The sequence below is a fragment of the Salvelinus namaycush genome, chromosome 37, assembly GCF_016432855.1.
Source record: "Salvelinus namaycush isolate Seneca chromosome 37, SaNama_1.0, whole genome shotgun sequence".
Classification (NCBI taxonomy): Eukaryota; Metazoa; Chordata; class Actinopteri; order Salmoniformes; family Salmonidae; genus Salvelinus; species Salvelinus namaycush.
Genome location: NC_052343.1, coordinates 29,842,466 through 29,857,819, shown reverse-complemented (window position 1 = coordinate 29,857,819; position 15,354 = coordinate 29,842,466). Strand labels below are relative to the sequence as shown.

The 15,354-nt window shown below is 47.4% G+C and overlaps 1 protein-coding gene across 1 annotated transcript in view; it reads left to right on the top strand.

The window, feature by feature from the left end:
• The window catches only part of LOC120030969, a 59,789-nt gene that overhangs the window by 30,888 nt on the left and 13,547 nt on the right, over positions 1-15,354 (top strand). Inside the window, exons 18-23 of the mRNA XM_038976475.1 lie at positions 109-1,182; positions 4,766-4,892; positions 5,038-5,212; positions 9,302-10,211; positions 10,375-10,523; positions 14,074-14,304. Of these exons, the coding sequence (XP_038832403.1) occupies positions 109-1,182; positions 4,766-4,892; positions 5,038-5,212; positions 9,302-10,211; positions 10,375-10,523; positions 14,074-14,304 (2,666 nt within the window). The remainder of the gene's footprint in view (positions 1-108; positions 1,183-4,765; positions 4,893-5,037; positions 5,213-9,301; positions 10,212-10,374; positions 10,524-14,073; positions 14,305-15,354) is intronic.

Here is a 15,354-nt window from a genome sequence, read left to right as displayed (position 1 = left end):
TTCTACTCTTTAATTCTGTGTGTCTGTTGTGTTTGTTGGAAGGTGATGTCAGCACCACTAGAACCCAGTTCATGAAAAATGTAAAGCAGATTTGATTCTGATTCCCAGCCTCTGTCCTGGAAGAACAAACACACAGCCCTAACCAGGTTCAACTGGACCAGAGAATCATGCTGGAGAGACTGCAGAGGAGCAACTGTGCCGGAGACCTGCTGGAGACTCTGCAGAGGAGCCACTGTGCCGGGGACCTGAGTGCCTTCGACATTGAAAAGTACCTGAAGCAGACAGAGGTATCCAGCAGCAGCGACAGCGACCAGTCAGGCTCCTCCCACTACACCTTTGACTTCCTCAGCTGGGCCGACAGCCTCAACTCCTCCCGCAGGAAGTCCCAGGCCGCATCACTTGTTGTTACTGTGGAGAACGAGAGCTCGGTTTATCAACACCAGGCTACCGAATACCAGGCTAGCACCAATGGAGCTATCTCCTCTGGCGTAGAGGCTAAGGCAGGTTTGACACAAGGTTACCCTGCTGCTACGACCCGTCCAGTCTCTGCTGGGCTACATCCAGGTTCTGGCCAGAGTGGACCAGGACCAGCTAACAAGACGGAGGTGAGGAGGAGTTCCATCCCCCGTCCCAGGGCCAGCTCCATCCCTACAGCCTCTGGTAACCCAGGGAGGAGGTCTGTGGTCTCTGGTCAGTTCTCCTCAACCACCTCCTCCACAGCCAAACCAGCTGCTGACAGGAAGTCCGCAGGGAATAACAGTGAGCCCCAGCCAGCTGGTGTACTGAGCAACACAGAGAGTGGTGGGGCTGAACTAGGAGCAGTCCGTCTAACACCTAACAACACCCCAGCTCAGAAGGTAGAGGACCGCTCCTCAGCTGCTGCCCCAGCACAGAAGGTAGAGGACTGCTCCTCAGCTGCTGCCCCAGGCCATAAGACCTCCCCTGGTCTGAGGAAGGGTCTGTCGGGGCCTCCGTCCCTCAGAGACATCACATCCCCCTCCCAGAGAGCCAGGAGGACCACAGTGAAGACTCACGCTACAGGGAGCAGCACAGCCCATCAGGAGACACCCAGTGGCCTGGAGAAGAGTGTTGGAGGAGGTCCTCCCAGCGCTGTGGCCAAACGTGTTGGTTTTACTTCCGCCTGTCACAGCCCCCAGCCTGCTGCTGCCCACAGGACGGACGGTCAGTCTCTGGTCCAATCAACCACATTATTCAGCTGCTGTTCAACTCATTTAAGAGAAGAGATAAACACGTTTGTAAAGCTTAGCTTAGTTTCCATCCCATTTTCTTCCTGGTTCTTCCGGCTGGATTGGGAGATCTGGTTTTTCAATGTTGATTATAGTTTATTTGAGGTAATTTCCTGGTCTTGTGTTCTGCAGATAATGATAAAGGAGGGTTTAGTTCATTGGTTAAGGAGTGTATTAATGTCCTGGTCAGGTGATGGATAGTAATGTGTTGTATTAATGTCCTGGTCAGGTGGTGGATAGTAATGTGTTGTATTAATGTCCTGGTCAGGTGGTGGATAGTAATGTGTTGTATTAATGTCCTGGTCAGGTGGTGGATAGTAATGTGTTGTATTAATGTCCTGGTCAGGTGGTGATAGTAATGTGTTGTATTAATGTCCTGGTCAGGTGGTGGATAGTAATGTGTTGTATTAATGTCCTGGTCAGGTGGTGGATAGTAATGTGTTGTATTAATGTCCTGGTCAGGTGATGGATAGTAATGTGTTGTATTAATGTCCTGGTCAGGTGGTGGATAGTAATGTGTTGTATTAATGTCCTGGTCAGGTGGTGGATAGTAATGTGTTGTATTAATGTCCTGGTCAGGTGATGGATAGTAATGTGTTGTATTAATGTCCTGGTCAGGTGGTGGATAGTAATGTGTTGTATTAATGTCCTGGTCAGGTGGTGGATAGTAATGTGTTGTATTAATGTCCTGGTCAGGTGATGGATAGTAATGTGTTGTATTAATGTCCTGGTCAGGTGATGGATAGTAATGTGTTGTATTAATGTCCTGGTCAGGTGGTGGATAGTAATGTGTTGTATTAATGTCCTGGTCAGGTGGTGGATAGTAATGTGTTGTATTATATTAATGTCCTGGTCAGGTGGTGGATAGTAATGTGTTGTATTAATGTCCTGGTCAGGTGGTGGATAGTAATGTGTTGTATTAATGTCCTGGTCAGGTGGTGGATAGTAATGTGTTGTATTAATGTCCTGGTCAGGTGATGTATTAATGTCCTGGTCAGGTGATGGATAGTGATGTATTAATGTCCTGGTCAGGTGGTGGATAGTAATGTGTTGTATTAATGTCCTGGTCAGGTGATGGATAGTAATGTGTTGTATTAATGTCCTGGTCAGGTGATGGATAGTAATGTGTTGTATTAATGTCCTGGTCAGGTGATGGATAGTAATGTGTTGTATTAATGTCCTGGTCAGGTGGTGGATAGTAATGTGTTGTATTAATGTCCTGGTCAGGTGGTGGATAGTAATGTGTTGTATTAATGTCCTGGTCAGGTGATGGATAGTAATGTGTTGTATTAATGTCCTGGTCAGGTGGTGGATAGTAATGTGTTGTATTAATGTCCTGGTCAGGTGGTGTATTAATGTCCTGGTCAGGTGATGGATAATAATGTGTTGTATTAATGTCCTGGTCAGGTGGTGGATAGTAATGTGTTGTATTAATGTCCTGGTCAGGTGGTGGATAGTAATGTGTTGTATTAATGTCCTGGTCAGGTGATGTATTAATGTCCTGGTCAGGTGATGGACAGTAATGTGTTGTATTAATGTCCTGGTCAGGTGGTGGATAGTAATGTGTTGTATTAATGTCCTGGTCAGGTGATGGATAGTAATGTGTTGTATTAATGTCCTGGTCAGGTGGTGGATAGTAATGTGTTGTATTAATGTCCTGGTCAGGTGGTGGATAGTAATGTGTTGTATTAATGTCCTGGTCAGGTGGTGGATAGTAATGTGTTGTATTAATGTCCTGGTGATGGATAGTAATGTGTTGTATTAATGTCCTGGTCAGGTGGTGGATAGTAATGTGTTGTATTAATGTCCTGGTCAGGTGGTGGATAGTAATGTGTTGTATTAATGTCCTGGTCAGGTGGTGGATAGTAATGTGTTGTATTAATGTCCTGGTCAGGTGGTGGATAGTAATGTGTTGTATTAATGTCCTGGTCAGGTGGTGGATAGTAATGTGTTGTATTAATGTCCTGGTCAGGTGGTGGATAGTAATGTGTTGTATTAATGTCCTGGTCAGGTGGTGGATAGTAATGTGTTGTATTAATGTCCTGGTCAGGTGGTGGATAGTAATGTGTTGTATTAATGTCCTGGTCAGGTGGTGGATAGTAATGTGTTGTATTAATGTCCTGGTCAGGTGGTGGATAGTAATGTGTTGTATTAATGTCCTGGTCAGGTGGTGGATAGTAATGTGTTGTATTAATGTCCTGGTCAGGTGGTGGATAGTAATGTGTTGTATTAATGTCCTGGTCAGGTGGTGGATAGTAATGTGTTGTATTAATGTCCTGGTCAGGTGATGGATAGTAATGTGTTGTATTAATGTCCTGGTCAGGTGATGGATAGTAATGTGTTGTATTAATGTCCTGGTCAGGTGGTGGATAGTAATGTGTTGTATTAATGTCCTGGTCAGGTGGTGGATAGTAATGTGTTGTATTAATGTCCTGGTCAGGTGGTGGATAGTAATGTGTTGTATTAATGTCCTGGTCAGGTGGTGGATAGTAATGTGTTGTATTAATGTCCTGGTCAGGTGGTGTATTAATGTCTTGGTCAGGTGATGGATAGTAATGTGTTGTATTAATGTCCTGGTCAGGTGATGGATAGTAATGTGTTGTATTAATGTCCTGGTCAGGTGATGGATAGTAATGTGTTGTATTAATGTCCTGGTCAGGTGGTGGATAGTAATGTGTTGTATTAATGTCCTGGTCAGGTGGTGGATAGTAATGTGTTGTATTAATGTCCTGGTCAGGTGGTGTATTAATGTCTTGGTCAGGTGATGGATAGTAATGTGTTGTATTAATGTCCTGGTCAGGTGATGGATAGTAATGTGTTGTATTAATGTCCTGGTCAGGTGATGGATAGTAATGTGTTGTATTAATGTCCTGGTCAGGTGGTGGATAGTAATGTGTTGTATTAATGTCCTGGTCAGGTGGTGGATAGTAATGTGTTGTATTAATGTCCTGGTCAGGTGGTGTATTAATGTCTTGGTCAGGTGATGGATAGTAATGTGTTGTATTAATGTCCTGGTCAGGTGGTGGATAGTAATGTGTTGTATTAATGTCCTGGTCAGGTGGTGGATAGTAATGTGTTGTATTAATGTCCTGGTCAGGTGGTGGATAGTAATGTGTTGTATTAATGTCCTGGTCAGGTGGTGGATAGTAATGTGTTGTATTAATGTCCTGGTCAGGTGGTGGATAGTAATGTGTTGTATTAATGTCCTGGTCAGGTGGTGGATAGTAATGTGGTGTATTAATGTCCTGGTCAGGTGGTGGATAGTAATGTGGTGTATTAATGTCCTGGTCAGGTGGTGGATAGTAATGTGGTGTATTAATGTCCTGGTCAGGTGATGGATAGTAATGTGTTGTATTAATGTCCTGGTCAGGTGGTGGATAGTAATGTGTTGTATTAATGTCCTGGTCAGGTGGTGGATAGTAATGTGTTGTATTAATGTCCTGGTCAGGTGATGGATAGTAATGTGTTGTATTAATCTCCTGGTCAGGTGATGGATTGTAATGTATTGTTCTCTACAGATGTGTTTCCAGGTACTCCTATGCATCATGCCGGAGGCCCAGAGCAGAGCCAGTGTACCTTCAGACCCTCCACCTCTCCTCTCACCCACTCCTCCCCCTCACAGACCTCCTTCCCCAGCCAAGAAGGGTACACTGCTGCTTCAAATCAATCAATCCATCAATCAATGATTAAATCAATCAGATGTGTCAGGTTGTTGCCCTCTACTGTGTACCTCCTAGTTGCAGTTCATCCTAAATCTTCTATTTCTCTCTGGTCTCTGGTGCCTCTCCAGGACTGTCTCTCCCCCCTCCTCCAGGGTAGGGGACAGGAGACCTCCCAGTGATCTCACTCCTCCCCAGTCTGAGTGGAGCTGTTCCAGTCCCAGCCTCAGCAGACTGACGTACATCTCTCTGAATGACAGCACGGCTCTCAACAGCACCGGCTTCCCAACACCGGACAGACACAAGGTATAGTAGGCATGACAGCACCGGCTCTCAAAAGCACCGGCTTCCCAACACCTGACAGACACAAGGTATAGTAGGCATGACAGCACCGGCTTCCCAACACCTGACAGACACAAGGTATAGTAGGCATGACAGCACCGGCTTCCCAACACCTGACAGACACAAGGTATAGTAGGCATGACAGCACCGGCTTCCCAACACCTGACAGACACAAGGTATAGTAGGCATGACAGCACCGGCTTCCCAACACCTGACAGACACAAGGTATAGTAGGCATGACAGCACCGGCTTCCCAACACCGGACAGACACAAGGTATAGTAGGCATGACAGACACAAGGTATAGTAGGCATGACAGACACAGGGTATAGTAGGCATGACAGACACAGGGTATAGTAGGCATGACAGACACAAGGTATAGTAGGCATGACAGCACCGGCTTCCCAACACCTGACAGACACAAGGTATAGTAGGCATGACAGCACCGGCTTCCCAACACCTGACAGACACAAGGTATAGTAGGCATGACAGACACAAGGTATAGTAGGCATGACAGACACAAGGTATAGTAGGCATGACAGCACCGGCATCCCAACACCTGACAGACACAAGGTATAGTAGGCAGAGACTGGACCTCGTATGGGCTTCTCTTTCAAAAACTCCTTTCCATGTCTCAGTGGGATTCCATCGGGCAATTTACAAATGACCAATAGATCAATCACACGTCGCCTGACCGAGGGCCCGGCCTCTGGTCGTTCTCGCCTCTCTTCTTTGCGGAAGTGATCAGGACGGCTCCTGAAGCTCGCCTCGGTGTGACTTGAATTCCCGTCTTCCTGCTTAACAGTTCACAGGCAAACCTTGAGGTCAATGGAGTCGATAGTGTACAATACTTACCGAATGGAAAATGTGTTTTCTACTTCTGTCTCCGGTGGTAGATAACGTGACACGGCGAGCCATCGCGACTTGGTTAACCCGTGCCGTGAGGCTTAAGCTAACATGGTTAGCTCGCTGGAAAGCTTAATCTGACAACACGCAGTTCCCTTTGGCTAGCTTTCCATACCTGGAGAGGTAGAATCTAGCTGCCCTCTCAGCCTGCCGTGTGGGCTAGCTGTCCTCTCAGCCCGCCGTGTGGGCTAGCTGCCCTCTCAGCCCGCCGTGTGGGCTAGCTGCCCTCTCAGCCCGCCGTGTGGGCTAGCTGCCCTCTCAGCCCGCCGTACGGGCTAGCTGCCCTCTCAGCCCGCCGTACGGGCTAGCTGCCCTCTCAGCCCGCCGTACGGGCTAGCTGCCCTCTCAGCCCGCCGTATAGACTTTGACAATGCCACAGTTAGGAGACATCCCATGGTGGTTTTATGAAGGGAGCGCGTTGCTTACGCCCGGCCTCCAAGTCATTAGTCCCACCTTGGGACCTTTTTGTTGTTTGTTATTGTGCTTGAAGCTATTTCCCAGAAGCCTTTCGACCTGCTGGAAAGCGTAGAGATGACATCACTCTCCTTTTTAAGACAGTCAGTTCACCGTTCGGTTCAGTTCACCGTTCTTTCTTACAACTTTCCCCGCCGTTATCCAAGGTTAGCTTGTTACCTAACCCGGCCAAAGGGAGGTCCCTCTCGGCAACGGCTATCCGCTGGCTTGATAGTGCAGGCTATTTATATTGTGTTATCATGGAAAGGGTTTACAGCCCCCCCCAGAGGGCTTGATGGCTCATTCCACCAGAGGTGTGGTTACCTCCTAGGGCACTGTCAAAGGCATCTGTTTGCAAGAGATCTGCGGTTCAGCATGTTGGGCTTTCCCTCATACGGTCCCCCGTGTCGGACTACCCTGGCTTCGGAGTGCATGTTTATGATACGGAGGCTTGCCCTTTCGCACGGTGAGATATCGAAAACAAGTATTTGAAAGTGAACTGTTACTTGCGTAAGCTGATAATGTGAGATCTCACCACATTTCCCGGCTTGCAGGAGGGAAATGAGTAGAGGCTTGAGAATAATCAGAGGACAGGTCTCCGACAGATGTTGTGTGATTTGGTGTCTTCGTCATTTGTGATCGCCCCCGAGCGAATCCCACTGAGATAGTGTCTTCAGTTTTACAGCCTGAATTTAAAATGGATTACATGCGATTTGTCTCTGGCCTACACACAATACCCCATGTCAGGATTTTTATTTTCTTTTTCAAATTAATAAACGATGAAAAGCTGAAATGTCTTCAGTCGATAAGTGTTCAACCATTTTGTTATGGCAAGTCTAGGTAAGTTCATGATTATTAATGTCCTTACGTCACATAATAAGTTGCATGGACACTCTGTGGACAATAATATTGTTTAAAATAATTTTTGAATGACTACCTCATCTCTGTACCCCACACATACAATTATCTGTAAGGTCCCTCAGTCAAGCAGTGCATTTCAAACACAGATTCAACCACAAAGACAAGGGAGGTATTTCAATGCCTCGCAAAGGTGACCTGTTGGTAGATGGGTAAAAAAAAGCAGACATTGAATATCCCTTTGAGCATGGTGAAGTTATTAATTACACTTTGGACCAGTCACTAAAATGATACAAGCGTCCTTAACTCAGTTGCCGGAGAGGAAAGAAACCGCTCAGTGATTTCACCATGAGGACAATGGTGACTTCAAAACAGTTAGTTGAATTGCTATGATTGGAGAAAACTGAGGATGGGTCAACATTGTAGTTACTCCACAATACTAACCTAATTCAGAGTGAAAAGAAGAAAGCCTGTATAGAATACAAATATTCCAAAACATGCATCCTGTTTGCAACAAGGCACAAAGAAAGTTATGTTTGGTTCAAATCCAATACAACACAACACTGAGTACCACTTCATATTTTCAAGCATCGTGGTGACTGCATCATGTTATGGGTATGCTTGTCATCGTTAAGGACTAGGGAGTTTTTTAGGATAAAAAGAAACAGAATGGAGCTAATCACAGGCAAAATCCTAGAGGAAAACCTGGTTCAGTCTGCTTTCCACCAGACACTGGGAGATGAATTCACCTTTCAGCAGGACAATAACCTGAAACACAAGTCCAAATTTATACTGGAGTTGCTTACCAAGAAGACAGTGAATGTTCCTGAGTGGCCATGTTTACAGTTTTGACCTAATTCTGCTTAAAAATCTATGGCAAGACCTGAAAATGGTTGTCTAGCAATGATCAGCAACCCATTTAAAAGAACATGAAGAAGAATGGGCCAATGTTTTACAATCCAGGTGTTGGAATGCTCTTAGAATTTACCCAGAAAGCCTCACAGCAGTAATCACTGTCCACATGAATTTACCCAGAAAGCCTCACAGCAGTAATCACTGTCCACATGAATTTACCCAGAAAGACTCACAGCAGTAATCACTGTCCACATGAATTTACCCAGAAAGACTCACAGCAGTAATCACTGTCCACATGAATTTACCCAGAAAGACTCACAGCAGTAATCACTGTCCACATGAATTTACCCAGAAAGACTCACAGCAGTAATCACTGTCGACATGAATTTACCCAGAAAGACTCACAGCAGTAATCACTGTCCACATGAATTTACCCAGAAAGACTCACAGCAGTAATCACTGTCCACATGAATTTACCCAGAAAGACTCACAGCAGTAATCACTGTCGACATGAATTTACCCAGAAAGACTCACAGCAGTAATCACTGTCGACATGAATTTACCCAGAAAGACTCACAGCAGTAATCACTGTCCACATGAATTTACCCAGAAAGACTCACAGCAGTAATCACTGTCGACATGAGTTGAATACATATCTAGGCAACATATATTAGTGTTTTCATTTTTCAGAAAAGTTTTACAAATGTTCACATTTTTCTTCCACTTCAACATTTACAAAAGTATTTTGTGGAAAAAGTCAAAGGGGTGTGAATACTTCCTGAAGATGCTGTATCTCTCATTATCAGAGAACCGAGGTAAAGTCACCTTGAGATTTGGGTGCTTGTCTTGATTGTGGTTGCACAATGTTAAGTTGAATGACGGTCATCTGCCTGAGGAAAAACTCAGCTAGCGATGTCATGTAGTGGAGTTACTACATGAAGGAATAACCAATTGACTGCATGCTATCTCTCTCCCTTCCCCAGAGTAATGGCACCATGTCTCTGAGCACCACTATAGTCAGGGCCAGTCCCACCCCTCCAGTAGACGGGGCTGATACCCAGAGTCCTTCAGGTCAGGATCTACCTCTTCACCGCTCTACAGACATCCTCTGTCCTCCTAGACAGTCCAAGAGCCCAGAGTCTCCTCACCACTCTGACGGTCCTCCGAGAGGCTCTGTAGACCTGCGGAGTGGTTCAGGTCTGGGCTTTACCCGCAGCCAGAGTGAGTGTAACTATCACTGTGGGAACAATATAGACTACGACCTGCAGAAATGCCACTCCGTACCCAACTCACACCGCCTCACCAAGGTGGATTCTGGCTACTCCAGCCACCTGAACATCCAACAGCCCAGCGGTATGGGGGGCCAGGGGAACCAGCAGTGGTCCGGGGTCTCAGCCCAGGGGAGTGAGGTCTATCCTGGGGCCAGGACGGGCTTCGGCCTGCCTTCTTCCGAGGACCTGTGCTACATGCCCATCTCCAGCTTCAAGCCCCAGGGCTCTATGATGGATCTGCCTCCAGGGGTCCCCGGCCTCCTGACGGGGTGCTCCCTCTTCAGCTCCCAGCTGGCACAGCAGAACCTGGGCTCGGATGGAGTTCTACACCCTGGTCTCCCTCTGCCTGCTCCCTACCGCCACATGGCGGCAGCAGGGAACGGCCTGTACGGTCACGCTATGTCCTCACGGTTAGGACCCAACGTTGACCCCTCAGTCAGACACCTCCACAGCTCTGGGGGTCTGGGTGTCTCTGGGCCTGGTGGACCAGGAGGTCCTGGGGGTCTGTACCACTGCTCTAACCCCCACCTCAAACCCTTGGACCCAGGACTGATGGAGGGGAACCCCTACAGCCAGAGCTGTGTAGCCTCGTGGGATAACGGCAGCCTTCCTGAACTCACAGGTTAGTCTTCAATCAGTTCTGGAATGTTCTCTTGAATCACTCGAGATAAGAGGGTGTGTTGCAGTTGGAAGAGTTTGAAACGGTTATTCTCAATATTGAGAGATTTTTTTTTGTGGTAAATTTTAAGATAACCCTGGACCCCTCTCCCTCTCCACTCCTCCAGCCCAGGTCGTGATCCCTGAGGAGCTGAGGTTCCCCCATGCCTGCTGTGTGGGCATCTCCTCTCAGACCTCACTGGGCATCTTCAACCCCTCCGAGCGCTGGCAGCAGGTCTCCATCACCGTCACCAGCCTGGCCATCGACGGAGAGAAGGTGAGTCATTTTGTTTCTAATGAATTTGTAAAGAGGACAATGATTTACAGAGAATTGTATGGTTTGGAATAGTGTCAATAAACGTGTGGCTGCTCAAAGCATGTAAATGTAAAACAAAAAGCTAAGAGAATATTTTAATCAAATTGAGAGCCAATAATAAGTGCCGGAAATGTAACCACTCGGAAGAACAAGGAACTGCTGTCGAACCGTAATGTCCACTTCCTGTCCCGCCCAGGTTGATTCATTCCCGTACCAGTGGCTGATAGTGAAGAACAAGGAACTGCTGTCGAACCGTAATGTCCACTTCCTGTCCCGCCCAGGTTGATTCATTCCCGTACCAGTGGCTGATAGTGAAGAACAAGGAACTGCTGTCGAACCGTAATGTCCACTTCCTGTCCCGCCCAGGTTGATTCATTCCCGTACCAGTGGCTGATAGTGAAGAACAAGGAACTGCTGTCGAACCGTAATGTCCACTTCCTGTCCCACCCAGGTTGATTCATTCCCGTACCAGTGGCTGATAGTGAAGAACAAGGAACTGCTGTCGAACCGTAATGTCCACTTCCTGTCCCACCCAGGTTGATTCATTCCCGTACCAGTGGCTGATAGTGAAGAACAAGGAACTGCTGTCGAACCGTAATGTCCACTTCCTGTCCCACCCAGGTTGATTCATTCCCGTACCAGTGGCTGATAGTGAAGAACAAGGAACTGCTGTCGAACCGTAATGTCCACTTCCTGTCCCACCCAGGTTGATTCATTCCCGTACCAGTGGCTGATAGTGAAGAACAAGGAACTGCTGTCGAACCGTAATGTCCACTTCCTGTCCCGCCCAGGTTGATTCATTCCCGTACCAGTGGCTGATAGTGAAGAACAAGGAACTGCTGTCGAACCGTAATGTCCACTTCCTGTCCCGCCCAGGTTGATTCATTCCCGTACCAGTGGCTGATAGTGAAGAACAAGGAACTGCTGTCGAACCGTAATGTCCACTTCCTGTCCCGCCCAGGTTGATTCATTCCCGTACCAGTGGCTGATAGTGAAGAACAAGGAACTGCTGTCGAACCGTAATGTCCACTTCCTGTCCCGCCCAGGTTGATTCATTCCCGTACCAGTGGCTGATAGTGAAGAACAAGGAACTGCTGTCGAACCGTAATGTCCACTTCCTGTCCCGCCCAGGTTGATTCATTCCCGTACCAGTGGCTGATAGTGAAGAACAAGGAACTGCTGTCGAACCGTAATGTCCACTTCCTGTCCCGCCCAGGTTGATTCATTCCCGTACCAGTGGCTGATAGTGAAGAACAAGGAACTGCTGTCGAACCGTAATGTCCACTTCCTGTCCCGCCCAGGTTGATTCATTCCCGTACCAGTGGCTGATAGTGAAGAACAAGGAACTGCTGTCGAACCGTAATGTCCACTTCCTGTCCCACCCAGGTTGATTCATTCCCGTACCAGTGGCTGATAGTGAAGAACAAGGAACTGCTGTCGAACCGTAATGTCCACTTCCTGTCCCACCCAGGTTGATTCATTCCCGTACCAGTGGCTGATAGTGAAGAACAAGGAACTGCTGTCGAACCGTAATGTCCACTTCCTGTCCCGCCCAGGTTGATTCATTCCCGTACCAGTGGCTGATAGTGAAGAACAAGGAACTGCTGTCGAACCGTAATGTCCACTTCCTGTCCCACCCAGGTTGATTCATTCCCGTACCAGTGGCTGATAGTGAAGAACAAGGAACTGCTGTCGAACCGTAATGTCCACTTCCTGTCCCACCCAGGTTGATTCATTCCCGTACCAGTGGCTGATAGTGAAGAACAAGGAACTGCTGTCGAACCGTAATGTCCACTTCCTGTCCCGCCCAGGTTGATTCATTCCCGTACCAGTGGCTGATAGTGAAGAACAAGGAACTGCTGTCGAACCGTAATGTCCACTTCCTGTCCCGCCCAGGTTGATTCATTCCCGTACCAGTGGCTGATAGTGAAGAACAAGGAACTGCTGTCGAACCGTAATGTCCACTTCCTGTCCCACCCAGGTTGATTCATTCCCGTACCAGTGGCTGATAGTGAAGAACAAGGAACTGCTGTCGAACCGTAATGTCCACTTCCTGTCCCACCCAGGTTGATTCATTCCCGTACCAGTGGCTGATAGTGAAGAACAAGGAACTGCTGTCGAACCGTAATGTCCACTTCCTGTCCCACCCAGGTTGATTCATTCCCGTACCAGTGGCTGATAGTGAAGAACAAGGAACTGCTGTCGAACCGTAATGTCCACTTCCTGTCCCGCCCAGGTTGATTCATTCCCGTACCAGTGGCTGATAGTGAAGAACAAGGAACTGCTGTCGAACCGTAATGTCCACTTCCTGTCCCACCCAGGTTGATTCATTCCCGTACCAGTGGCTGATAGTGAAGAACAAGGAACTGCTGTCGAACCGTAATGTCCACTTCCTGTCCCACCCAGGTTGATTCATTCCCGTACCAGTGGCTGATAGTGAAGAACAAGGAACTGCTGTCGAACCGTAATGTCCACTTCCTGTCCCGCCCAGGTTGATTCATTCCCGTACCAGTGGCTGATAGTGAAGAACAAGGAACTGCTGTCGAACCGTAATGTCCACTTCCTGTCCCGCCCAGGTTGATTCATTCCCGTACCAGTGGCTGATAGTGAAGAACAAGGAACTGCTGTCGAACCGTAATGTCCACTTCCTGTCCCACCCAGGTTGATTCATTCCCGTACCAGTGGCTGATAGTGAAGAACAAGGAACTGCTGTCGAACCGTAATGTCCACTTCCTGTCCCACCCAGGTTGATTCATTCCCGTACCAGTGGCTGATAGTGAAGAACAAGGAACTGCTGTCGAACCGTAATGTCCACTTCCTGTCCCACCCAGGTTGATTCATTCCCGTACCAGTGGCTGATAGTGAAGAACAAGGAACTGCTGTCGAACCGTAATGTCCACTTCCTGTCCCACCCAGGTTGATTCATTCCCGTACCAGTGGCTGATAGTGAAGAACAAGGAACTGCTGTCGAACCGTAATGTCCACTTCCTGTCCCACCCAGGTTGATTCATTCCCGTACCAGTGGCTGATAGTGAAGAACAAGGAACTGCTGTCGAACCGTAATGTCCACTTCCTGTCCCACCCAGGTTGATTCATTCCCGTACCAGTGGCTGATAGTGAAGAACAAGGAACTGCTGTCGAACCGTAATGTCCACTTCCTGTCCCACCCAGGTTGATTCATTCCCGTACCAGTGGCTGATAGTGAAGAACAAGGAACTGCTGTCGAACCGTAATGTCCACTTCCTGTCCCACCCAGGTTGATTCATTCCCGTACCAGTGGCTGATAGTGAAGAACAAGGAACTGCTGTCGAACCGTAATGTCCACTTCCTGTCCCACCCAGGTTGATTCATTCCCGTACCAGTGGCTGATAGTGAAGAACAAGGAACTGCTGTCGAACCGTAATGTCCACTTCCTGTCCCACCCAGGTTGATTCATTCCCGTACCAGTGGCTGATAGTGAAGAACAAGGAACTGCTGTCGAACCGTAATGTCCACTTCCTGTCCCACCCAGGTTGATTCATTCCCGTACCAGTGGCTGATAGTGAAGAACAAGACCATCATTGGCCCTAAGAGCACGGAGGAGCAGAAGGTGTTGTTCATCCCGCCTCAGGCCGGGGTGTACCAGGCTGTCCTCAGTGTCTCCTCCTGGCCCGCCTCCGCTGAGGCCCAGGCTGTCGCCCGCGCAGAGGTGTTCGCCAAGAGGGTGGTCCTCGTCGCCATGGCAGAGAACCCTGCTCTGGAGGTAAGGGGGGTTGTGGCTGATCAGTTGTTGGCTTGAATCCCAAGTGAGGAGGGGGTGTAACCAATGTCGGTCGTTAGTTAGCTTTGAGTCCATGTCAGGACAGGAAGGACACCTACTATGTGGGCATGCTTCCTGCTTGGTTTGTTTTACTTCTTATATTTCAGTGTTTTGAAACAACAGTTGTGTAAAACCTCAAGGTCTCTGTGTTCTAGTTGGTTGATATCAATGATGTGGTTTCTCCACTGTAACACATTATATTCTGGATGGTTTCTCCACTGTAACACATTATATTCTGGATGGTTTCTCCACTGTAACACATTATATTCTGGATGGTTTCTCCACTGTAACACATTATATTCTGGATGGTTTCTCCACTGTAACACATTATATTCTGGATGGTTTCTCCACTGTAACACATTATATTCTGGATGGTTTCTCCACTGTAACCCATTATATTCTGGATGGTTTCTCCACTGTAACACATTATATTCTGGGTGGTTTCTCCACTGTAACACATTATATTCTGGGTGGTTTCTCCACTGTAACACATTATATTCTGGATGGTTTCTCCACTGTAACACATTATATTCTGGGTGGTTTCTCCACTGTAACACATTATATTCTGGGTGGTTTCTCCACTGTAACACATTATATTCTGGGTGGTTTCTCCACTGTAACACATTATATTCTGGGTGGTTTCTCCACTGTAACACATTATATTCTGGGTGGTTTCTCCACTGTAACACATTATATTCTGGGTGGTTTCTCCACTGTAACACCATTATATTCTGGGTGGTTTCTCCACTGTAACACATTATATTCTGGGTGGTTTCTCCACTGTAACACACTATATTCTGGATGGTTTCTCCACTGTAACACACTATATTCTGGGTGGTTTCTCCACTGTAACACACTATATTCTGGGTGGTTTCTCCACTGTAACACATTATATTCTGGGTGGTTTCTCCACTGTAACACATTATATTCTGGATGGTTTCTCCACTGTAACAGATAACACATTATATTCTGGATGGTTTCTCCACTGTAACA